This window comes from Peromyscus leucopus, chromosome 13 (genome assembly GCF_004664715.2).
Source record: "Peromyscus leucopus breed LL Stock chromosome 13, UCI_PerLeu_2.1, whole genome shotgun sequence".
Lineage (NCBI taxonomy): Eukaryota > Metazoa > Chordata > Mammalia > Rodentia > Cricetidae > Peromyscus > Peromyscus leucopus.
In genome coordinates, this window is record NC_051074.1 from 52,615,115 (window position 1) to 52,641,376 (window position 26,262).

Below are 26,262 nucleotides of genomic sequence, written 5' to 3' on the forward strand. Positions count from 1 at the left end.
TAGGCAGCTGTTGTCTCCCTGAGGCTCTCAGCTCCCCAGTTCTCTCAGAGGGAGCTGTGCTGTGAACAGAGAAGCCTCTTCCACACTTGCCAGACCCTTCATCTGGTGCTCCCCAGAGGAGGACGTGGCCCAAAGCTCTGAGGGAGGAGGAACAGTGCACGGACTGCATTTAAAAAATATATTAAGATTTATTATTTATTGGTTTTATTTTATGTGTGTGAGTGTTTTGCCTACGTGTATGCATATATGCTATGTGCATGCCTGGTCCCCGAGGAGGCCAGGAGAGGGCTTCAGATCCCCTGGAACTGCAGTTACGATACTTGGGTGCTGGGAACAGGCCAGGAGCCCCCTGAAAGAGCAAATGCTCTTAACCGCGGAGCAGGCTCCTCGGTCCCTCCCCTGCCTTGCTTTGACAGGTGCCTGTCAGTTTCCAGCATGGCACCTCTCTTGAGATTTTCAGGGGTAGTCCAGACTCTCAGCAACTTTGGCTTTCTGAACTGCCTACGGTCCAAAGCCCCATGTCAGCCGCTACCGCACTGATTTACGGCGTTGCTTTTGATCTTGGTCGCTCCTTGACTGCCCGCCTCTAACGTGGGGCTCAGCCACAGAGGGCGTGGCTCGCCCTGTCTCATCCTAGGATAGGAAGGCAGCATCTTTTTCCTCCTGTGGACAGGCCTCAGGTCTGCCCTGGGCTGGAGGATGATTTCCCTCTGGAAGTTTTTTTTATTTACTGCAAGCTCCGCAGATTCCTGTGCCCAGGGAGGTTTCTGTCTTGGAGCAGTGTTAAGTGTGTCTACTGAACTCAGTGGTGTGCAAGCCAGGAGCGCAGGGAGCCACGTCATCATGTGTGGTTGCTGGAAGGAGGAAACAGCTTGGTGTGCATGGGTGCAGCAAACTCTCCAAACTCTCCAGACTCTTTAGGGATGGCTGAACATTAATTTCACTAATACAGTTGGGAATACCACCCTTTCCCCCTCTTTGGTGGGGAACCCGGACAGGAGCCAAGGAAAGACAATGGGGTCAGGTTTACATGCACCCTAGAATGATTACCTGGTCTTGCTGGCAGTGCCCCCTCATTTGAGCGACCTGTGGGACTGTTGCAGGCTGATGTCCTGGAGCTGTCCATGTCCTTCCAGATCTCTGGACTTTTTTCCCCTTTATTTGGGGGCGGGAGGTGCAGTGGTTGGTCCTCACCCTTGGCCAGGCTATCACCATCTCCTAAAGCAAAATGGGAAAAATTCTAGGATCAGGAAGGTCAGTTGTGTCTTTTCTGGCTTGGTTGACAGCTGCTGGTGTTCGGAATAATGGCTCTGTTTGTTTTTGGCTTTGTTCCTCCTTTCCAGACGTGCTAAGGAATAGGGAGCCGAAATTGCTCTTGCCTAGAATAGGAGCCCTTCCTTTGAGGAATTTGCTAGAGTCGGGAGGCATGGAGAAGTGGTAGCTGGGACTGTCATCTCATAGAAGGGATCCAGAGATGGGGACAGGCCTGAGAGGTTGTAGGCTCCCAGTCTGAAGGCCCTGAGTATGAGGGCTCAGGAGATTTTGATTATAACATACCATTTTCTTTCCTATTGAGACAATAATATCTCACTGTACAGCCCAGTCTGGCCTTAAAGTGTGCTTTCTCTGCCTCAGTTTCCCAAATGCTAGGATCACAGGCCTATGCTACCATACCCAGCTGGCTACAGATTTCTGATGACAAAGTCAATGATCACATTCCCTTCTCAAGGTATGTAGGGTACAAAGCACAGCTTCCTATTGGTTCAGGGTAGACTGGATGCCCACATTCTCAGATGCTAAAGTTCCTTATGTAAAATGGCGAAGCATTTATTTCCTACATGCATCCCTTATATACTTGTCTCTAGGTTCTTTATAACAGCTGATACAATGTAAATGCTATGCAAATAGTTACATTGTACTGTTTAGGGGAGAAGAGCAAAAATTTAAAAAAAAGAGGGGATGTTGATTTTTTCCCCCCAAATACTTTTTTTTTGTTTTGTTTTGTTGTTGGATTGCTCTGTATGTATTAAAACTGGGCTTTCTCTATGTAGTTTTGGAGCCTGTCCTGGATCTTGCTCTGTAGACCAGGCTGGCCTTGAACTCACAGAGATCCACTTTCCTGCCTCTGCCACCCAAGTGCTGGGTTTAAAGGTGTGAGCTACTGTGCCTGACCGAAGTATTTTTACAATGGACAAATCTACACTGCCTTTGACCCAATACAGGTTAGCGTCACTTCCTATGGAATATACCGTCACTGATGTCATAAGAAACTAACTTGGAAACCTGATGTACCCATGAACAACTGTTATTCTAGCATCCTGGAGACAGAAACGGAAGGATCAGGAGTTCAAGGTATCTTCAGATACATAGTGAGTTCAGAGTCGGCTTGGGCTATATTTTTATGTGAGATTCCATCTCAAAAAACCAAACTAAGGGGCTGGAGAGATAGCTCAGCGGTTAAGAACACTGGCTGCTCTTCCAGAGGACCTGAGTTCAATTCCCAGCAACCACATGGTGGCTCACAACCATCTGTAATGAGATCTGGTTCCCTCTTCTGGCCTGCAGGGATACATGCAAAACAGAATTCTGTATATACATAATAAATAAATAAATAAATAAATAAATAAATAAATAAATAAATAAATAAAAACCAAACCAAGCTGGGAGGGAGGTAGTGGTGCACATCTTTAATCCCAGCACTTGAGAGGCAGAGGCAGGTAGATATCTGAGTTCGAGGACATCCAAGTCTATAGAGCTGGTTCCAAGACAGGCAGGGCTACACAGAGAAACTCTGTCTCGAAAAACCCAACTAAACCAAACCAAAACCAAACCGATCAAACAAACAGAAGATTTCAAGCCAAATCAACCAACCAACCAACCAACCAACCAAACAAACAAACAACCACCACCACCAACAACACACCCTACCCAACCCAAACCTAAACTACAGCAGCAACAACAACCCACAGGACAAACCATGCCTCGAGAATTCCTGCAGGTTAAAGTCTCTGCAGAGAGATGAGAACTACATGCTCTGCATGGTCCTGAACTGAATTTTCATTTGGGGAAACAAACAAAAACCCATAGAGAACATCGGTGGTATAACTGGAAAATTTTGAATATATATTTTATACGGGAAACCATTTCTGCACCAATACTAACTTTTTTTTTTAACGTGATAACAGTATTGTGGCTGACAGAATCGTTTGCTGATAGGCTGTATAATGTCTGCAACTTACACCCACATAGTGCTACAGTAAAATAAAATATGTGTGTATGCATATGCGTGAAACACATCAAAGCTGGTTTCACTTTTCTGGTATTAGAGGGGAAATCTCCTAGGGCTGAGCAAGAGAATGGGAATGTGCAGTCTTTGTGGGCATGGGACAATCCCACTTACCAGCTGCCAATACCCTGTGCCAGGTCTGTGGGGGACACAGTATGTGAAAAAGCTTTCCTCTTTGGCACCTCCTTTTTTCTGAGTTGGGGTGTCACTGTTTGGGGGGTCTGACCTTGAACTTATGACCCTCCTTTGGGTCATATACTGAACTAAGTCGCTCTGACTTATCAGAGACTTCTTAGGCTAGCTTCTAGCTGGTATTGCCGCCAAAGATGGGCTGGCTCTTGACTCTCAGCCCCTGGTGGGTGAATTCAGTGGGTGAGAGGGAGTGCCGGGCAGTACAGGCTGAGCAATGCTAAGGGTGAGATCCAGCACGCCGTCTCTATCTCCGTGGCTCTGGCTGGGCACCGGAAAGCGGCAGAAGGCAGTCCTTGCCCGTACTAGCTCTAAGGAAGCTGCAAAGCGGATGGCTGGCATTTACGTAGGAGGCGGTTAACTAAGCCCCCACTCTGACAATACCTCTTAAGAAGACCCTACCCTGGTTCCTCATTGTGTCTATTCTCACGGGCAACGCAGGGTAACGGGCAAGAATGGAGTTGAGCATGGGGAGGTGCTGACCTCCAGTCCCAGCAAGGCCCCTTGGAGTTGTGGGGCCTCAGATAAGTCACCGGGTTCTTGGCATGTCTGTTTTCTGGTCTGTAAGACGAAGGCAGCGTTGTCGTGACGGGCACCTGAGAGAGTGCCTGTTAGAGACCGAGAGCAGAGCCTGGCACAGAGGGGAACTCAGCACAGACCGATGAGCTTCCCGCCTGCTTCCAGCTGCGGTGCCACCTGTGGTCACCTGCCGCTCGTGGTCACCTGCCACTCGTGGTCACCTGCCACCTGTGGTCACCTGCCGCTCGTGGTCACCTGCCTCTCGTGGTCACCTGCCGCTCGTGGACACCTGCCGCTCGTGGACACCTGCCGCTCGTGGTCACCTGCCACTCGTGGACACCTGCCGCTCGTGGACACCTGCCGCTCGTGGTCATCTGCCGCTCGTGGTCACCTGCCGCTCGTGGTCACCTGCCGCTCGTGGACACCTGCCGCTCGTGGACACCTGCCGCTCGTGGTCACCTGCCGCTCGTGGTCACCTGCCGCTCGTGGTCACCTGCCGCTCGTGGTCACCTGCCACCTGTGGACGCCTGCCACTCGTGGTCACCTGCCACTCGTGGTCACCTGCCGTTTGTGGACACCTGCCGTTTGTGGTCACCTGCCGCTCGTGGTCACCTGCCACCTGTGGACACCTGCCGCTCGTGGACACCTGCCACTCGTGGACACCTGCCGCTCGTGGTCACCTGTCACTTGTGGACACCTGTCACTTGTGAGCCTGTCATCTTGCATGTGAGGAAGGCTCAGGATTCTGAAGACGGAGAACTTTTCACATATGGCTGACCACTTCCAACCTATTTACTACATTAAAATATACACTTTAACATGCCCATAACTTCTTTCTTTATTAGTATTTTTAACATTTTTTTAGTTTTGTTTTTTGTCTTTTTTTTTCAGACAAGGTCTCTCTGTGTAGCCCTAGCTGTTTTTGAACTAACTCTGTAGTGAGTGGTCTGGTCTCAGACTCACAGAGATTCACCTGCCTCTGCCTCCCAAGTTCTGGGAATAAAGGTGTGACCTACAACACCTGGCCCCATGTGTATAACTTCTTTATTATTATTATTATTATTATTATTATTATTATTTTTCGAGACAGGGTTTCTTTGTGTAGCTTTGCACTTTTCCTGGAACTTGCTTTGTAGACCAGGCTGGCCTCGAACTCACAGTGATCCACCTGCCTCTGCCTCCCGAGTGCTGGGATTAAAGGTGTGCGCCACCACCACCCGGCTCATGTGTATAACTTCTAATGACTGTATATTTTGAAAAAATGTGAAGACTTTTTTTTTTTATCAATAGAACAAACTTTTAAATGAATAAGCACATATTTATAAAAGATTAGGAATGAAATTTCATTGCTTAAAAACAAGATTAGTAACAGGCATGGCATGCAGCAAATTTTCAGTCACGTTAGTGCCGTTTTGCATCTGTAACCAGAAAATATTATGGAGGGCTGATTCAGTGAGTAAGTCACTTGCAAGCCAGATACAGTTAGTTCGAAGCACATGGGTTAACCAGTTGCTGCCTGAACTACAGCCATCTTCAAGAGGCCGAGGATGGACTAACCTCCCTGGAAGCCTTTCTCTCCATGGAGGACCCTCCTGGGTCTTGTCCTGCTTCGGTTTAGAGTGAGGTTCCCTTGGGCTGCCGGAGGGAGAAAGGAACTACCTTGAGGTGAGGGTGTGTCCTGGCCACTGGCCACCGGGAGATGCACCGTGATGCCCCTTGGCTTTTCTAAGTACAGCCGCTTCAGGGCAGGCCGCCATAGAGGCGTGGCCTCTTCTGGTTCTGGATCTGATTCAGGGTGCTGAGCAGCTAGAAGGCAAAGAGAAAGCTACGTTGTTTTTTGCCACGTGTCACGTCTTTGTGGAGACCCATCTCTCCCTCGCTTGCACAATGGGGTATGGGTAAATCTCTGTCCATTCTGTGTCTGAGCTCGGATTATAAGAGGACCTCATTATCTTAGCCACAGTGACTGGTTCCAGGGCAGGGACATGGCCCAAGCCAGACTGTCCATCCACCCCTCCCTCCCTCCCTCCCTCCCTCCCTCCCTCTCTCCCTCCCAAGGAGGCTCCAAGGAAGTTGGGGAGGGAAGCATTCATCCTTGGACGAATTCCGAACAGCTTTGGAACAAAACAATCTCCTGTAAAATTTCCAGAAGTCAAAGCTATAAGAAATCAGAGGCAGTTAAAGTTTCTAGAAAGCTCTGACTCCCTTAAAAATGGGGGTCATCTTTTCTCCTAGACTGACCAGTGAAGTCCCAGGAGAGAGAATTCCTGTTAAGGAAGGGCACAGAAAAACAACTTGAGGAATTTCTCCTGTGCCACAGGGTGGGGTGTTGACTCTCAGGGCTCCTCTAAGAGCCTTCTTCAGTTCAGCTGGACCTGTTCTCCTAGGTCATGCTCTCTCAGAGGTCTTCCCTGTTCTCCTAGGTCATGCTCTCTCAGAGGTCTTCCCTGTTCTCCTAGGTCATGCTCTCTCAGAAGTCTTCCCTGTTCTCCTAGGTCATGCTCTCTCAGAAGTCTTCCCTGTTCTCCTAGGTCATGCTCTCATAGAAGTCTTCTTACAAAGAACAGAATTCTTTTCCTCACAAGAATTGTTGAAATCGTCTTTTAGATAATGAAATAATTTTAAAAATAAATAAAGACTCTTTGGGGCATTTTTTTTTTCTTTTTATAAAACGAAGGTCCAAATAGCCAGTAATTGCTTTTAGCTTGGCTGCTAGGAAATCCAGTTACATAAATCTAATGTTTACCTAAAGCACTAACTTCATCCAAGTGGTCTGATAATATCAACTTCTCTGATCTTTTCAATCAAGGTTTATGTCCTTTTATGTCAAGTCAACTTGACACAAGCTAGAGTCATCTGAGAGGAGAGAGCCTCAGTTGAGAAAATGCCTCCGTAAGATCCAGCTGTAGGGCATTTTCTTAATTAGTGATTGATGGGAGAAGGCCCAGCCCATTGTGGGTGGAGCCATCCCTGGGCTGGTGGCCCTGGGTTCTATAAGAAAGCAGGCTGAGCAAGCCATGGGGAGCAAGCCAGTAAGCAGCACCCCTCCATGGCCTCTGCATCAGCTCCTGCCTCCAGGTTCCTGTCTTGTTTGAGTTCCTGTCCTGACTTCCTTCAATACTGAACAGCGATGTGGAAGAGTAAGCCAAACAAACCCTTTCCTCCCCAAGTTGCTTTTGGTTGTGGTGTCTCATCACAGCAATAGTAATTCTAACTAGGACAATTTTTTTCCCATTTCATTCTTAGTTGCTTTTTTTGGTATTATATAATTTTTTTTGTAAGCTGCCAGAACATTTCTTGCACTTTTATACTATCTATGGCACACTGAGTTATTTATGTATCTGTCTGTTTTCTTTTCCTAGTTTCGTAACATGAGCTGCTCAGTGAAGGGCCCAGCAGATAGAATTGAACTGGGTATGATCAGAAGAGACCTACAGATTATTGTTGCCTTTCCTTTGTTTGGAAAAGACCCGCTTTTCCTGGGGGTGACCCTGGGGATGACCCTGGGGCCTGGTGACCTCAGCCATCACTTCTGGATGGGTTGGACTGGCAAGGATCCCAACTTTTAACCCTTCCTGGCTTGACCGAGTTCCAGGGAAGTGCCACGAGCAGGGAACCTACCTCCTCTGCAGGCCTTTTCTTTGGGGGGCTGTGGGGCATGGAAATGAATCTCCATTGGGATAATGAAGAGCTCCATTGGGGGTTCATCGGCCTTAAGTCGGCTCCTCAGGGGTTGAGGACTCTGGGGGGTTCTTCTGAAACAGGAGGCAATTTCAGAGCCTTTGGTGCCTGGAGGGAGTATAAACACAAACCAACACGGCAGAAATGAAAACTCTGCTGCCTGCAGAGGGCAAACGATACCCTATCTTAGCGCATTTCTTGTTCAAATAGCTGCTAGGAGAAGCAAAGGTCATTGCCTGGGAGCTGGTGCTGGTGGCTCTGGGTGTGTGTGTGTGTGTGTGTGTGTGTGTGGTGTGTGTGTGTGTGGTGGGGGGTGTTTTGCTTTGATATCTCCAGGGAGCTCCCAGTATGTCCTTCCTGCCTGAGTCTTCTGAGTTTTATCAACAGGATACATTTGAGAACCTTTGAGAGAGCCAGGCATGGCGGTCCACACTTGTAACCCCAGCGCTTGGGAAGTGGAGGCAGGAGGATCAGGAGTTCCTGGTCATCCACAGTGAAACAGCAAATTCCAAGTCAGCCTGGGCTCCATGAGATCCGGCCCCAAAGTCCCCTCTCGCTACCTTCAAAGCCTTTGAAAGAATAGTAATCTCTGTTGTGACTGGGGAGGATGATAAGGATGGCAGTGACTGCCTGGGGTTTCTGTGTCCTGATAAATGAGGAATCTCCAAGTCTGTTGTCGTTAAGAGAACAAGCAAAGGGAACCAGAAGCGGAGGTTGTTCCACCTCAGGTGAGAAGTGAGACGGGCTGGTCATCTGTACCTGCTTCCCATTGCTAACTTGTTTTGTGTTTTGTTTTGTTGTATTTTGTTTTTCCGAGACAGGGTTTCTCTGTGTAGCCCTGGCTGTCCTGGAACTCACTCTGTAGACCAGGCTGGCCTTGAACTCACAGAGATCTGCCTGCCTGAGTGCTGGGATTAAAGGTGTGCACCACCACTACCCCACTACCCGACTCCGTTTGGTAGTTTCTTTTTTTTTTTTTTTAAACCTTAGGGGAAATTTTTTTTGTTATTGTTTTTACATCCCAATCAAAGTTTCCCCTCCCCCCTCTCCTCCCAGCCCTTCCCAAGCCAACTCCACCCCCTATCCGGAATTCTCCTCCTCTGTTTCTCTTTGGAAAAGGGCAGGCCACTCGTGGATCTCAGTCAGCCATGGTATATCAAGCTGCAGTGAGACTAGGTTCCTCCTCTTCTATTAAGGCTGCATGAGGCAGTAGGAGGAATGGGTCCCCAAAGCAGGCAACAGAGTCAGAGACAGCCCCTGCTCCCACTGTTAGGAGTCTCAGGAGAGGACCAAGCTACACAGTTGTAACATATGTGCAGAGGATTTAGGTCAGTCCCATGCAGGCTCCTGGTTCTCCGTTCAGTCTCTGTGAGCCTGCCCCTATGAGCCCGGGTTAGTCTGTTCTGTGGGTTTTCTGGTGGTGCCCTTGACCCCACTGGCTCCCACAATCCTGCCTCTCCCTCTTCCTCAGGATTCCCCAAGCTCCCTTTAGTAACTTCTAAGCCTCAATTTCTTCCTTAAAATAAGAGTGGTCATACTACCCATGCTGCAGAGTTGGGAGATAAAAACGAATTAATATATGTAGTCACAGTAGTGTTTCGAATATGGATTGTTTTTATGACTTGCATGGTGTGTGTATGTGTGTGTGTGTGTGTGTGCGTGTGTGCGTGCATGTGGTATGTCTGGATGTATGGTGAATCTGTAGTGTGTGGTGTGTGTTTGTGTGTGTATATGTATGTATGTATGATGTGTCTGAGGTGTGTGTGTATGGTATATCTGCATGCATGGTGTGTCTGTATCTGTGGTAAAGTGCGTGCGTGCGTGCGTGTGTGTGTGTGTGTGTGTGTGTGTGTGTATGTGTGTGTGTGTGTAGTATGTATGTATGTATATATGTATGTATGTATGATGTGTCTGAGGTGTGTGGTATGTCTGCATGCATGTTGTGTGTGTCTGTGGTAGTGTGTGTGTCTGTGGTAGTGTATGTGTCTGTGGTAGTGTGTGGTGTGTGGTATGTATGTATGTATGATGTTTCTGAGGTGTGTGGTATGTCTGCATGCATGGTGTGTGTGTGTGTGTGTGGTAGTGTGTGTGTGTGTGTGTGTGTGTGTGTGTGTGTGGTGTGTGTGTGTGTGTGTGTGTGTGTGATACTGTAGGGTAATACTTGGGGTCTCCAGTTTTCAGTCATTCAGAAATTGCAGAGTACTTTACTTTTTGTTTGTGACATCTGGCATATGAATTTAGTGCCCTGAGAAGTGTAGGTACGAGCTTTCAGAGAGTTTGATTCGGAGGAAGAAAAATAAAAAAGATTTTCTGTTTTTTCCCCAGTGCTTAAAAGAAAAAAAAAAAAAATCAGGAATCAGAAACACACATAAGCATCTTACATGCTTGGTTCTGATTGAAGAAGGAAAAATCTACCCTACTTATGCAAAGTAATATTTATAATTTTGAAACATGAAGAAAATGATTAGCCAAACACACGCACATAAGATCTCTGTTCCTGGGGACCCACCCTCTGCAGGTGTTGCCCACCAACGGCCCTGCTTTGAATACGGACCTTGTGGGTTCTCTTTGACAAGGGTCGCATTGAGAAAGCTGTGTGGGAACTCACTTCTTGCGTGAGGGGTGGCTGACAAGCCAAGCCTTAATTTCTTTATTCTAATTAGAAATTGACACAGGGTTTTAATAACACAGTGGAAAATATTGCTTTCCTGTGTTAAACGAATGCATGGGATTCAAAGGCGTCCCTTTCCTCTGCGCCTGGCTCGGGTCGGGACTGCCTGGGTGTGAGAGCTCAGGCCTGTGTTGATCCTGTGGGGATGCCGGAGTTCAGGTCTGCTCTGTAGTCCTGGCCCAAAGGAGCCTGGGAAGGCAGCTCGGACTCAGGACCACCCAGACAGTCCTGAAGAAAATGAAAACAACATCGATTCCTGGTACCAGCGCTGCCTGGTCTGCCTGTGGTCCTTCAGAGCCGTTTCAGACGGCAGAGGTTTGCCCATATTCATACAGCGGCTGTCGGGCAGAACGTTTTGGGGTTTCTTCTACATGCCTTGTCTATCATGGATGCTTCCCAAACGCCAAAGTGCCACATAGAATTGTGAGGCAGGGCCAGGCTAGAAATGGCCAGAGTCATTTTTTTAAATGATTTATTTATTTTTGTGCGCTGGTGTTTACCTTCATATATGTCTGTGTGAGGGTGTCAGATCCCCTGAAACTGGATTTAAAGATGGTTGTGAGCGAGCTGCCATGTGGATACTGGGGATTGAACCTTGGTCCTCTGAAAGAGCAGTCAGTGCTTTTTGTTTTTTTTTTTTTTTTTGAGACAAGGTTTCTCTGTAGCTTTGGAGCCTGTCCCAGATCATGCTCTGTAGCCCAGGCTGGCCTCAAACTCACAGAGATCCGCCTGCCTCTGCCTCCCGAGTGCTGGGATTAAAGGCATGTGCCACCACTGCCACTCGGCTCAGGCAGTGCTCTTAACTGCTGAGCTACCATTCCAGCCCCTGACCAGAGTCATCTTAAGGAAGAAGGTGTTCTTCACTTCTAAAATTTTATCACATTTATTTATTTATTTATTTGTGTATTTATTTACTTAATGTAAGAATGGGCGCCTCCTACTGTGTGCATGTGGACGTCAGAGGACAATTAGTGGGAGCTAGCATTGTAATTCTACCACCTAAGCCCAGGAATTGAGTCAGGTCCTCAGGCTTGGTGCCAAGAACCTCTGAAGCTGCACCATCACGCTGACCCTGTTTTTGACTTTTTTTTTTTTTTTTTTTTAAGATTTATTTATTTCCGGGCTGTGGTGACACACACCTTTAATCCCAGCACTCAGGAGGCAGAGCCAGGCAGATCTCTGTGGGTTTGAGGCCAGCCTGGTCTACAGAGCGAGATCCAGGACAGCCAGAGCTACACACAGAAACCCTGTCTTGAAAAACAAAAAACAAACAAAAAAAAAACTCGGAAAAAAAGTATATATAGTGTTTTGTCTAGAGATCTGCTATCAGATCTCATTACAGATGGTTGTGAGCCACCATGTGGTTGCTGGGAATTGAACTCAGGACCTCTGGAAGAGCAGTCAATGCTCTTAACCTCTGAGCCATCTCTCCACCCCTGTTCTGAGGTTCTGAAAGGAGTCCATAAACTTGCCAAACCACCCTACATTTGCAAAGCTGACGGAACCTCAACTGAGTGAACACTGCTAGCATTTTTAACTGGTAGGGACCCAGCTGCTCACAGGCTCACGATCTGCTCTTCCACCTGTAGAGAGGCCCCTGTCTCCTAACAGGACCAAGTGTTCTGCTCTGAGGAATGATGGGTGCTGCTGAAACTCCACGATTTCCAACAGCAAATTGCTCCAACACCTCATTCCAACTCCACCTCATGAGCTCAGAGACGTCCCTCTGAGTCACTTAGTTTCTAGAATGGGATTAAACACACAGACAGACACCACATACAGACACACAGATGCACACACACATATGCACACACACACATGCACATGCACAGACATATATATGCATACACACAGATACCACACACAGACACATGCACACATATAGACCCACACAGACACCAAACACAGATATACACATATGCATACACACATGCACATACACTTGCACATGCACACAGACACATGCACACACAGACACACATATGCACATATATGCACATACAGACACACACATGCGCATATATTTGCACATACAGACACATGCACACACATGCGCATATATTTGCACATACAGACACACGCGCACACATGTGCACACACACTCCCTACCTCCTTTTTCTTTGTTTCCCCAAACGTCCTTTGTTCTGAGCCCGTGGCAGATGCTATTGGAGGGAAAAGGCTCTTTCAGCAGGAGGCTCCCGTGACAAGCAGCCGCCTCTGGCCTTGTGGGGTTTCGTGTTCCCTCGTTTATCTGTGGAAACAGGTAGGAATGAAAAGTTGTCAGCTGCAGGTATGGGGTGAATTGCTGAGTTTTAAGTCCTGTTACGTTTTCTTTCTTTTCTTAGAAATTTTGTGTGTGTGTGTGTGTGTGTGTGTGTGTGTGTGATGATACATGCTACATGCCTGCAGAGGCCAGAGGGTATCAGATCCCTTGGAGCTAATTACAGGCAGTTGAGACAGCTGTGAACCATCCAACGTGGGTGCTGGGAATTGAACTAGGGTCCTCCGGAAGAACAGCAAGTGCTTTTAACCATTGAGCCACCTCCCTAGCCCTCTATTTTTTTTTTTTGAAAACGGTGCCCCAGCTTCCTGAGGGCTGCGATTGCAAGTATATACCACCATCCCCTAACCTGAGTGCCTTTCTGTGTGTGGAATGAATATATAATCAAATGCGTAGACATGAATAGAAAATAGAAGTCTTATGCAAATCAGGCTGATGAGAAGAAAATCGGGGGCGTGTGGGAGACTGAGACGGCCAATGGCTCTGTCCCGGCAGACAGGGGAACCTCAGTCTCCCAATCTGGTCTCCTGCTGGCTGAGTCGGGTGGTGGCGAGGATAACAACAATAATAACACAAGTGTATTGAGAAGTAAACACAGAAGGAAATATGCACCGTGTTTTACATGCGCTAACCCACGCGATCCCCGTGGCAGTCTCAGAGCTGAGTTAGCCTCACTCCACATGGTGGGAAACGGCCTCAGCAAAATTAAACAAGCCTGAGATCATAACTGGTAAGTGGGGGGTAACTCGAACTCGGCCCTTGAATGACGGAATTCAGTGCGGTTAGGCACTAGGCAAAGAGGAGCTGGTCAGAGTCTCCTTCCCACGCCAACTGGCCTCTGCCTGCCACTTTCCACGGTCTGCGGCAGGAAGAGGGCAAGCCTGTGTTCTCAAGTGAACTCTGCGCAGATCAGCAGAGACCTCAGGCTTCTTGCACTGAGACCTGCTTTTCTACCTGGGAAGGCACCGCCGGAGAACGTGTAGAGGGAGTTGTCACGAGGAAGCTGAAGGTGACCCAGGCGGGCACACCCAAGGGCCTGCCTGGAGACTTGCCGAGCCTCTGCATTGTGACTTTCCTCTGAAGCGTGGGCACGGAGGTGGCTCTCTGTCGATGTGTCCTAGGGAACGACAGACACACAGTCTTGTGAACACGAGGACACATCTGCACGATGAAGACAAACAGGGTCCCAGCGGCATGATCTCCAACGCTGTTTATTGCCACGAAACATGGAACTATGGACCAAAGAGGGGATGCCATGCAGCCGTGGCTGGCATACAGCGCTTTACAGAAAGAAAACAGCAAATCAGGATGAAGGGCTTAAATCGTGGTCTTTGCACCATAAAATCTCTCCCCCCCTTCTGTAGTGTGGCTCTTCTCCATGTTTCTGCTCTCCTTGACATGTGACCTCATAAAGTCAAACAAGATTATTCAAGATAGAAACAGATACTGTCTCTGTTGCTCTGTGCAACTAACACACACCACACGCACATCTCTCTCTCACACACCCCCATGTCCCCACACTACACACACACACACACACACACACACACCTACCTCTCTCACACCCCTATAACCCCATTACAGATACACACTTACACCATATACTTTTCTCACACCCCCACTCTCACACACCACAGACACACACACACACCACACACATCTCTCTCTCACACATCCATGTCTCCACATTACACACACACACACACACACACACACACACACACACACAGTGCCTTAGGGTTTAGAAAGCACTTCTGCATTTTAACTCACAACTCCGTCCTGTAGAGGAGTTCACTCAGGAGGCTGGAGGTTAAGTTCTTAGTCTACTACAACTAGTAAGAAACACAGACCCGTGGTGGCGCACGCCTAAATCCCAGCACTCCGGAGGCAGAGGCAGGCGGATCTCTGTGAGTTCGAGGCCAGCCTGGTCTACAGATCGAGTTCCAGGACAGGCTCCAAAGCTACACAGGGAAACCCTGTCTTGGGAGAGGAAAAAAAAAAAGAAACATAGACCAAGGCTATAATTCTTGCTAGACAGACCTAGATGGGTGGGGAGTCAGAGAGACTCTATTTCAGCAACATGGGAAGCCAGGATTTGGACAGAGTGAGACTGGCCACTTAACCCCAGGATCTGAAAGCACTCCCTGTCAAAAGCGTACTGTGACTTCCCAGGTGAGGGATGTGTGGGCAGCATCTCCCAGGGGTGTTTGCCCGCAGAAGACCCCTTTAAAAGGAGCATCTGGCAATGCCAGGGTTCCTTGGTGACAGTTTAGGAAACTGTATTCAGAATCAAAGTTCTCTGGAGAGTCTCAAGAAACAGTGAAGGGAGGGAGACTCCCCCCTGCAGTCAAGAGGAACAGAACCGGTACCTCGGCTCGGGTTTCGTCTTCCTGCCGCGGCTGCTGCTTCCTGAGTGGCGTCATGTGAGTCCACCGATGGCTGTGGCTCTGGTCCACGTGTGCACGAGTCCCATTTCCCCCTTCATCCAGGCCCTGTTGGTCTGCAAAGGTCACAGTGTGGGTCAGCTGGGAACCTCAGACCCATCACGGTGCCTCTGTGGAAATGGCACCCTGTTGGTAGACACGGGGCTGCCCTGGGTGTCAGGAGAGCGTGAGTGGAAGCTTTGCTTCTCGGACACCGTTTCCTCATTTGTAAACCGGGGATCCCAATGTCTTGCCCTCACTTCCTTATAGTGGCTGGGCCTCAAACCAGATATCGACAGTGACCATTTCTGCGTGAAGTGCAAGGGATCCTGGGTGGTGGCGTGCAGTGTGGCCTGACCTGCAGCCCTGACCTGTATGTAGCCGCTGTGATGCTGAACTGGAAACCTGACCTTGGGGTTTGTGGGTGTGTCCCGGGGGTTTGCTTGGGCTTCCCTCTGTCCAATGCGGGGAGGCAGGGCTGCTGCCTTGCTCTGGATTCCCCCTGTCGGCAGGGCGGGTCTGAGTCAACAGATGACTGAGGCAGAGTTAGCAAATCTTTCAGCGGTGGTGTAAAGGGTCCTCCAGCTATTTTCATCAGCTGCTCGAGGTAGATGTATTGCTGACAGAGTCTGGCAAGCCTTCCTTGTTTGGAGCCAAGCTGTACCAATACCTCCACTCCCAGCACGCAGCTCCGTGGAACAATACGGGGCTTTCTTTCAACCATGGGCACTGGAAACCTTTGAGTGGCCCGTGTGAGATGGAGAACTGGGCGGCGGCGGGGAGCTCCTGGGCTTCCTCACAGCCAGCCTCACCGGCCTTCATCATTCTCATCCTTGGGGTCACTGGCTCCAGCGTCAAAAGCCTGGGGTTGGGGGACATCTCTCCCCGACCCGCTTCCTCTGCCTGAAGGGTACTCTGGTTTGAAGTGGTCTTGGGAATACTGATGGATAAGACACAAGCTCAGGTTTAAGTTCAGAAGTCTCCCTGGGTTTTATGGCTCAGGGAACTTAATGGAGAGCCCAGGGCCACGTTGGCTTGTTCACCAGAGGACCTTAACTCCATACTGAGTAGATATCGCTAAAGACCTTTGGAGGAATTCTAGAATGATCTTTGGATGCTAAGCCAGATATTACAGATCCATCCTTCCTGGTCAGATTCATTTAGAGCTAGATATACTTCTGAGGGCAGAGGAAGTGAAACTCCAGCCAGACGGGCACTCACTCAGCAGCTGTGCACATCAAATGCGTGAGGTGGGTAGAGGGTAGACACAGGTCACTTCTCTTGGGCCGTATCACAGTGAGATCGAATATGTGACTCACTCTACGTGAGAGCAACAGTTCTCAGTACACGGCATCAGCAGTTTATGCTCAAGAGAACCAGGCTTGCAAGAAGAGCAATGGACATTGTTGAAAGGAGACCAAAGCTATGTCCCTTTGTAGGTTAAACATGGGCTCCAACCATCCCAATCATGTGCTTCAGGCTAGCAATTTAGAATTGTTGGCAAGCTTTTACCCCACCCTCCCCTACGATTTTTCTTTTCTTTCCATTCTCTTTTCAATGTACACACATTCTCTCTCTCTCTCTCTCTCTCTCTCTTCTCTCTCTCTCTCTCTCTCTCTTCTCTCCTTTGAGATAGGATATCTCTACACAGCCCTGGATGCCCTAGAGCTAACTGGCTATGCAGACCAGGCTGACCTTGAACTCACAGAGATCCTCCTGCCTCTGCCTCCTCAGCACTGGGATCAAAGGCGCGCACTGTAATGCCTGGTCCTCTCTCTCACTCTTCATCTTGGTTTTTGTACGGGTCCCTCACTGACCCTGAAGCAGACCATCTTAGCTGGACTGACAGGTCGGCAAGCACTGGGGTTTACTGGCCTCCACTCCTAAATACTGGAGTTCCAGGTGCTCAGGCCTACTTAGCCTTTAGATGGGTCTGGGGATTTGAATTCAGGTCCTTTTGCTGACACAGCAAGTGGTCTCACTCGCTGAGCCATCTCCCCAGCCCTCAGGTAATTTTTTCACAGAAGCCCACAGGGGAAGGAATACAGACACCTTTGCTCCCATTTTACAGATGAGCAAACTGAGGCACCAGGGGACATAGGTTGGCTTATTGTTGGGGCTCTGAGCTTTACAGCCAGGGCTTTTCCTACTTCTTCAGAAAAAGAGAAGAGAAAAAAAAGATAAACAGAGTGAAGCTAAGGAAAAATGAAGTTAAAACCAAGAAAACAGTGGGATCCAAGTTTCAGCCTCTGAACACCACATACTTCTTTAAAATTGACTTTTTTTGCCCCTGTGATCACAGGCAATTGGACATTGCAATTAGTAATTATGTTGGGAAAAAAAAATCTAGGGCGGTCTGTAATTAACATTTATTGAGCACTTACTATGTGTCGGGGACTGCACTTTCCCCTTGAACTCCTACATGCGGGCCGATGAAGTGTACTGGTGTGGCCACTCAGTTTTATAAATGAGGACACTGAGGCCTGCAGAGGTCGTATGGCTTAGAATCTTGTGCTATCACCACCGACTGCTTCTGCCTGGTGGCGACAGCTCCTTGGTAAATGGTGTCAGTGAAGTCACAGACCCCACAGTTGTGATTCCTTGATACCCGTCCCCAGGGAAAGCGCTGCAATTCACCGCCCACTTTACTGGGTCCCAGAGCATCCAAATCCCAGGCTATCAACTGGAGACGGTGTGTGGGGGGGGGGGGGGGGGGAGTCTGTGAAGAGAGACGGCACAGGCCACTGATGTGACAGCTGTCCATCCAGGGAAGGGCAGAAGGGCAGGAGTCCCACGTGGAGACACATTACCTAGGTGGGCTCCAGTCCCCAGGACATGGATTGCCCAGAAACGTGATTTCTTCAGTGTTCCAAAATCAAGTGGTTTAAGGAATTTCAACCCATGTTGACAAAGCACATAGGACTTGTGGTATAAGCGGGTAATGAGAAAGACAATTGCCGGACCAGTATGTTTTGTAGAGACAAACCACACGTGGACCAGGTTCTGACCAGAGTCCCGTGGCACCAGGGTCAAGAAAACGGCACAGTTGGAATGCTGGATGGCATCAGCCTCCGAGGACCTGCCATGCCCCACACTTCCTCTACTCATCTGACAAGATCCTTTTCCCAAGGAGAGCTTGTTCTGACGTTGCCATTGATTCTGGAAACTTTTGGATGTCAGGAAAATACCTGTATGTGATGCTGGGCTCCTGCGTTTGTCTCAAGAGCTCTGTTCCCATCCATCTTTTCCTATCTCTTACCAAAGGCAACTCACAGCTCTGAATGACACATTCCCAAGAAAAAATATCAGTTAAAGATGGATCATGGTAATTTTCTGTGTAGTACTGAGTAGTCCTAATGTGCCCATTGCACAGATGAGCAAATGGACCATCAGTGGCTAATCGACTTGCTCAAGATCTTCCATCTCATAAATCAAAGGAGAGCCGTGCAAAACAGGTTCATGGCTCCAAAGTTTATATATTTGTCACAAAAACCACAGGATTAAAGAATGTTAGATGGAGGCCTATGTCTGTAACCCCAGCATTTAGAAGGCTGAGGCAGGGGGATTGTGAGTTTTAGGTTAGCCTGGGCTACATAGTGAGACCCTGTCTAAACCCGACTAACAAACACAAAAGAACAAACTTCAGAAATCTGAACACAAAATCTAGACCTATGTTGTTCAGTACAGTAACCGCTAGCCACATACAGCTATTTGTACGTCAATGAATCAAAATTAAATGAAACACTCAGTTTCACAGTCACGATAGCTACATTTCACGTGCTCACTAGACATACGTGATTGATGGCCACTCTACTGGGTAGCCCATGTGCCGCACTTTCCAAACTGACCCCTTCATCTTACAGACGCAGGTGATGGAACCAGAATCCCTAGGTCTTTTTCCTCGAAACTTTTTTAAACTGTCAAAACATCCAAACATCTGTGAACTGGTCACACCATCAACAGGTACAGGTCCGGGAGACAGCTCAGCAGTTCAAGTGTGAGCCTTGCATCAGGACCGGAGTTCGGATTCCCAGAACTCACTTACATGCTGGGTGGACATGGCAGGCTGCTTAAAGTTCCAGCCTCAGGGGTCAGAGACAGGGGATCCCCAAGGCAAGCTGGTTAGCAAGACTATCCTATCAATGAGCTTTGGGTTTGTTTGAGAGACCTGCCTCCATGGATACGGTGGAAGAGCATTGTAGAATGATTCTGGCATCACCCTCAGGCCTCAGCACGCATCCACACACGTGTAGATGAGCACACCCACCCACACACGCGTGCCCACACACAATCAAATATACATATATACGTGTACATCCCCACTACACACACACACACACACACACACACACACACACACACACACACACACACGTGAGAAATGGAAAAAAAATAGTGAACTGGTACCTTGTTCATAAGATGGTCTCTGTTGAATCCAAAAGGAAGGGAAGACAGGCAGGAGATGGTATTTGGGGGGAACACCCGAAAGATCCTGGTGTGGCCTGAGATTCTTGGGTACCCCAAGCTGACTGTCCTGGAGCAGTACAGAATCCTTGATGTGTCCTGAGGGGCAGGTCAGGAGTTACTGACAAGAAGTATAATAACCAATCCTGAGTTCTGGAGGAAACTACAGGTTTCCCACTTTGAACAGACATTAAAGAGGACAATTAGAAGATGAGCAGGATTGGAAACCTCAGATGGAATGCATGAAGCTTCCCCGTCAAGTGCCTTGGAAGCTTCTGGTTCTGGGCCACATGAGCACTCTGTACCACACTGACATTCCCAAGAACTAGGTCCTTGTTGGGAAAAAACCAAACCAAACCATGGCTGCTTCCTAGGTGTTGACTAGGAGGCTTGCTCTGCTCCAGAGAGAGATTAATCACAGTGGGCATGTCTTACTCTGTTCTGTCTGCCCATGATCATCAGTCTAATGTAGCCATTCTGCAGTATTTCCTGAAGTTTCACCAAGTACCCACCGTCTGCTAGGCTGCAGGGCAGACACAGAGGAACTAGGCACGCATTTCTCACAGCCGGTTGGAGAGATGGCGCTCTCTGGACTCAACTCTGTAGATCTGAGTATCAGTGTGATGTGAGGCCAGATGCTGACTATTGGCTGGGATTGTTAGAAGAGCCTTTGTAGGAGATCGGGGCTTAGATATGCAGTCTAGATGAAAAGTATTTGTATATGCTTGTTTACATAAATGTGTGTGTGTGCAAATGCATGTAGGTTATGAAACTTTTTTTTTTTTTGAGCTGAGGATTGAACCCAGGGCCTTGTGCTTGCTAGGCAAGTGCTCTACCACTGAGCTAAATCCCCAACCCCACTTTAAAATTTTTTTTTAAATTTAATGTACATTGATGTTTTGTCTGCATGTATGTCTGTGTGAGGGTGTCAGATCTTAGACTTACAGACAGTTGTTAGCTGCCATGTAGGTGCTGGGAATTGAACCCGGATCCTCTGAAAGAGCAATTAGTGCTCTTAACCACTGAGCCATCTCTCCAGCCCCTAGGTTATGAAACTTTAAAGGGCATCATGAGAGGGCAGGAAAAGAATCTTGAGGGAGGTGGAAGATACAGAGGGCAATGATGTAAGGCAGAAGAGGCGCTAACCGTGAAGAAAGACAGCCGAGGAGCAGTCGGACGGGAGAAGGAAAGAGGACACACTCTAATGACCTGTGTGTGAGGGTGCCCTGAGGAAACCTAGTACTTTGTATACTAACATAAACATTAATTTAAGCAACTTTTAAAGCTGGGCATGGTGGTTCGTGCCTTTAATCCCAGCACTCAGACTGAAGCAGGAGGATGTCTATGAGTTTGAGGCCAGACATCTGTACATCGATTTCCAGGCCAGCCAGGGATACATGGTAAGACCTTGTCTCAAAAGAAAAAGAAAACCAAAAACCAAAACCAAAACACCAAAACGTACATTTAGAAAGGACACAAAAGAAAAGAAACAGTCTTGAAAGGTGGGGTCGATTCATCACAGGGGCAGGCAGAAGAGACTAGAGAATTCACTCACGTCACAAGGTGAGTGAGTTCCGAAAGGTGAGGGGAAAGAGAACGATGGAGCTGTGGGGACACTGGCCTCTCACTGAAGCCTCCCCATTTGCTCCCCCAGCTCGGGGGCCTATTTTGAAGAGGCACTTTATCAGGGGGCTATGGTAAGGGCCCCGCAAATACAAGGTCCCTGCACCTTTTCTTAGACCATGCATGCTAGCTAGATGACGCCATGAACAGAGCTGAGATTTTTATTTTTATTTTTTTTTGGTTTTTCAAGACAGGGTTTCTCTGTGTAGCTTTGCGTCTATTCCTGGAACTCGCTTTGTAGCCCAGGCTGGCCTCCAACTCACAGAGATCCGCCTGCCTCTGCCTCCTGAGTGCTGAGATTAAAGGCGTGCGCCACCACCGCTCGGCTGATCTTTTGTTTTTTAAAAAGCTGCCCGCTTTCTGGAGGACACTGAGCCCAGACCGTGGGACAGCAGCCTGCCCCGCCTTGGCCTCATCCAGTGACAACCCCTTTTTGGTTGAGAAGCTCTTTCTCACAAGTGGTAAAGTAAACAGACCTGCCTGTGACCATGGGCCTGCCTTGAAAGTAAAGTCAACGGCCAGACAAGGCCACAGCTCTCATTTTGTTTCAAGCCACCACTTACTGGGGGCCGGGAACTGTTTTCTCTCCCTTCCCAGGTAAACCTATAAAACAAGAAGCGAGCCAGAATTTTCTGGTCCCGTGTGCTGGTGCTGGAGAAACAGCAAACAACCGAAGTGAGGTCTGACCCATCTTCCCACCCATCTCTCATCCCCCGCGGTCTGCCAAGTAAAATACAGGATGTCCAATTAAGTTTAAGTTTCAGACAAACAATGAACTCTTTTTAGTAGAAATATGTCCCAAATATTGTGAGTTTCACTGTTTGTGTGGGTGTAGTGTGCTGAATCTGGCAACTCGAATTCCCACTTCAGGCTTTCCTAAGTCTGCAGAGTGCATTTGGGGTTTCTGTCAGGCGGAGGGGTGTTCATCTCTCTCTCCTGAGGGGATTGTGCCGGAGAGTTGCCTTCTTGAGATGACCTGAGACGACCTCGGACAGGGAACTCGGGAATGCTGGGAAGAATGTGGAGCTGTGGGTGCAGGAAGTATCTGCCTTCTGGGTCCAGCTCTGCTTCTGGTTGGCTGACTATGGACAAATAAATAACTTTTCGTCTTTAGACCTTCCTTTTTGTCTTGTCTTGTGGACAGTGGGGTGTAAGTTGGAAGATCTCTGAGGCCTCAGGTGTGGGGTAGGTTGGGAAGCAAGTTCTGGGTTGGGCCGTGGGATGTGAGGGGCTGAGGTTGAGCAGTGGGCGCCGGGCCAAGAACTCAGGTGGCCCTTCCTTCTGCAAATGTCAGTGAAGATAAAAGCTGAGGTAGAGGCTTGTGGACTACGAAGCTTAGTGCAGAACTGGACCTTAAATCCTGATGTTTCTGGCATTCAATGGGAAACACCCCTTCCCATCAGACTGAGAGGTGGGGGAGACTGGCGTTCACTCCCTCCCATCTTCCCACTGACCTGCACACTGGAGCCTGTACACCGTAGCAGGAGACCATGTCCGCAAAAGGCCTCGGAGGTATCTCTTGGCCGAGTACCCAGGCTGGATCTGCCGTTGGGTCTGGCTCTTTGACTTGCTTCGGAAGTAGAGGTAAGGTTGCCAGGCTCTGTCCTGCTCCCTCTGTGGGGACACCAATCAGGAAATAGCACAGCGGCTGAGCCCCGGGTCTCCTGTTGATACAGGCTGGTTAGCCCAATCCTCACCAGCAACCCAGAGACTCCCAGAAGGGGCCAGAAGGCACCAATAACAGATGGCCTTGCCTAATAAATACCATCCAAGAGCCCAGCAGGCAAAGCCCTGAAAGGCCCCCGAGGATGCCAGTCAGAGGGGAAGAAGAAATGACAGATGCCAGACCCCATCTTGGTATAAAGCACTGGGAAAGAGTAAAGCCTCAGGAGAATTACCTCAGCCGTGGAAATCATGTCAGTCCCTTTAAAACGGCCCCAATGCGGGGAAAAACAGTGCACAGTGGCCTTAGCATCCAATGCTTTTCATGTAAAAACAGACAGACAGAGCCAGTCCGTGTTCTCAGGGAGCCTGGCATTTTGAAAATATTTGACGGTGCTGCGTTTCACTTCAGCTAGGGAGAATTTTTTTCTGGGGCGTTTCCTCCCAAATTCAGCCACTCTGTGCAAGGCACATGGGGAATAAATAGACATCCAATGCTTGACCAGGGATTTATATTGTATGGAAAGCCTTTACCTCATTGTAATCCTATAAGGTGGACAGAGTTCAAACGATTCGGAAATGCTGAGGATGATTCGTGAAGCCGTGAATACCCAGGTGGTGGTGGCACACGCCTTTAATCCTAGCGCTCGGGAGGCCGAGGCAAGCTGGCCTTTGTGAGTTCGAGACCAGCCCCGTCTATAGAGAGAGATCCAGGATAGGCTACACAGAGAATAAATTTCCCACACGAGAACTTTGGTTATATTTAAACCACAACAGAGCGTGGAAGGCTCAGCCAGTTGCCCGTGGAGTCAGACTCAGAACTCAGAGCTTGAAATTTCTCGTCAGCCCAAAGGCTCCTGTTCCCCCAAGAACGTTTAATCTCATCAGTGGACCAGGACTCAGCTCCAGGCACCGTCTCACTAACAGGAGAACAAATGATGGTTTGAAGCAGGTGCTACATCACGTGTCCTGAGAGTAAGAGCTGTGAGACTAGAGAGTCCAACATGCTCGCGCTTGTCAGAACTCAGTAAGACCCGACTCAATGGTCCACGCCACGAGGAGGAAAGTATGTTAGCGCACATATCAAAAGGACCAAAGTTTGGAGAGTAATGGGACCGGTGAGATCAGAGGTTCCATGTCTCCCGAGTCCCACAGGCAGCAAGGCCCTTTGTACCTCTGAGAAGTCTTTCACTTCAGTCTTACAGACACGCTGAGCCCGGACAATGGACGTGGCAGACATGAAGAGGTCCAGAATGCCCAGCAGCATCGGATGGGAGCTTAAGAGAAAGCCTGGGACCGTCTGCACCTGGATTTCTGCTCAGGGTGTCAGCATCCAAGGCCCACTCTGCCTCAGGACTTTATGACCACGGGCAAGTCTTCGAGCCTCCTGAACCCCCAAAGTGGAGCTCACCTCGTGTTAGGAGTGGGAAGTTCGGGATATTTTAGAGTCACACGGCCTAAGAGATTTAGATTTTACAAATCCAGAAAGACGTCCTTTGGGAATTAGTAACTAAGTGAGCTGCACAATTCTACCCCATGCTCCACCGCTTCCCGGTCCCCTAAGTTACACAACCTCATCAACAAGATGCACGCACACCCTTCCTGTCTCTTAGGGCCCACGGTCCAGACTGCAGATGGAACCTGGTGCCTCCCACATGCTAGGCAAGTGCTCTACTGCCAACCAGCATCCCTAGCGTCCCCCACGGCCCCTTTTCATCCTGGGAATTCATTAAGCTGTGCAGGCAGGCTTTGAACTTGGGACCTTCTTGCCTCAAGCTTCGGAGTAAAGCGGGATTTCAGACCTATGCTACCAGGCTCATGTATGGATACATGTACACACACACACACACACACACACACACACACATTTTTTTTCCTGCCCCCACCAAGCAGGTTCTGAGGGACTGAACCCATTGGTTGAGGCCTTTTGGCAGCCCTCTCCAGGTACTGTAAAGGAAATCCTATGAGATGTGCCTTCCTGAGCCCCGTTCTGGCAAGGTGGGGGTTGGCTTCCTGTTGGGCCTCCTGGGCTCCTTCCAGCCTGCCCTGCACGTGTGAACACGCTCAGCTCTCCTAGCTCTGAGTGGGAATGAGGAGAGCACGCTGAAGGAGACAGCAGAGCAGCTTGGCGAGCCTTTCCTGCTGAGCATGTGTCCTTAGGCAAATTAATTACTTCCCAACTAATTGTGTTCAGTGTCCTCAGCGGAGAGGGTAACGAGCTGAGGTGTATAATGTAGTCTAGACTTCTTTCTGATAGGTGGACAACAATGTTAGCCTTTCTTTCTTCGCCTTGCCCAGGGTGTGGGGAACTATGGAAAATTGTGAAATACTTCTTCCTCTTGTTGCTGCTTACTAACAGACTCCCAATCCATTTTGATTTTTTTTTTTTGTTAACTGAATCCCTTTCCCCAAATCCCTTGTATTTTGAAGTGACCGCATGACCCAGTTCTGGACAAAGAGACGGAATAGCAAGCTCTTGAGAGCTTCTGGGAAATCTTGTCTTCCTTAAAGAAGGGATAGATACGTCGGACTGGCGTGATGGCCACCTCCTTTTTGCTTTGAGCCGAGGGGTGATCTCTGGATTCGTGGGGGCCACTAGACAGGAGACCTCTTCTAGGAGATCTGGATTCTCACTGCCTCTCTGCAAACCTTTGCTTCAGCTGACTGCTCCCGAGTGTCCACGTCTCGGCCTCTTCTGAGGCGCCATGGCCTCTGTTAACACAGATGGGGTGACTGGGTGAGTCTGGACAAGACCCCGTTGCCGCCCTTGTTAGCGGGCATTTCTAATGCTTCAGTGGGAGCTCGGCTGGGCTGCTTGCTTAAGGTGCAAGAAGGTGCCAAGACAAGCCGGGGAAGGCCTTGCCTTGGAGTTTGGACTACTTGCATATTGTTTGGCTTAGCCTTTGAAAGCTGATCTTGGCCACGGTATTAGTTTCCTATGGCTGCTATAACAACTCACAATTAGTGATTTAGCTAACACAAATGTATTATCTTACACTTCTAGCAGTTAGGAGTTTGAAAATGGGTCTCAGTGAACCAATAACATCAAGGTGTGGCCAAGCCTGTGGTTTCTGTTGGAGATCCCAGGAAAGAACTGTTTCCCTGAATCCTTTTCTCACTTCTAAAGGGCCCAGTATTCCTTGGCTTGTGTCCCCTCCTCCAAGCCAGCAATGTTGGATGAGGTCCTTCTTATGGTATGGTCTCTCTGGTTCTCCCTTCTGAGTCCTTATATCTAAAAAAAATCCTATCTGGGCAGATTGTGGTGGCACACACCTTTAATCCCAGCACTCGGGAGGCAGAGGTAGGTGGATCTCTGTGAGTTCAAGGCCAGCCTGGTCTACAGAGCGAGTTCCAGGACAGCCAAGGCTACACAGAGAAACCCTGTCTCAGAAAAAAAAAATCCTCATAATTCCATCAGGGGCCCTGACACACACACACACACACACACACACACACACACACA

The 26,262-nt window shown here is 48.8% G+C and overlaps 1 protein-coding gene across 1 annotated transcript in view; it reads right to left on the bottom strand.

The window, feature by feature from the left end:
* Kiaa2012 (KIAA2012 ortholog) overlaps positions 1–26,262 on the bottom strand; it is a 114,489-nt gene that overhangs the window by 74,446 nt on the left and 13,781 nt on the right. Inside the window, 13 exon segments of the mRNA XM_037210453.1 lie at positions 1,051–1,218; positions 5,654–5,800; positions 7,616–7,723; positions 7,726–7,783; positions 12,456–12,526; positions 12,529–12,597; positions 13,582–13,744; positions 14,997–15,152; positions 15,461–15,552; positions 15,863–15,990; positions 17,473–17,533; positions 19,458–19,613; positions 22,592–22,751. Of these exon segments, the coding sequence (XP_037066348.1) occupies positions 1,051–1,218; positions 5,654–5,800; positions 7,616–7,723; positions 7,726–7,783; positions 12,456–12,526; positions 12,529–12,597; positions 13,582–13,744; positions 14,997–15,152; positions 15,461–15,552; positions 15,863–15,990; positions 17,473–17,533; positions 19,458–19,613; positions 22,592–22,751 (1,537 nt within the window).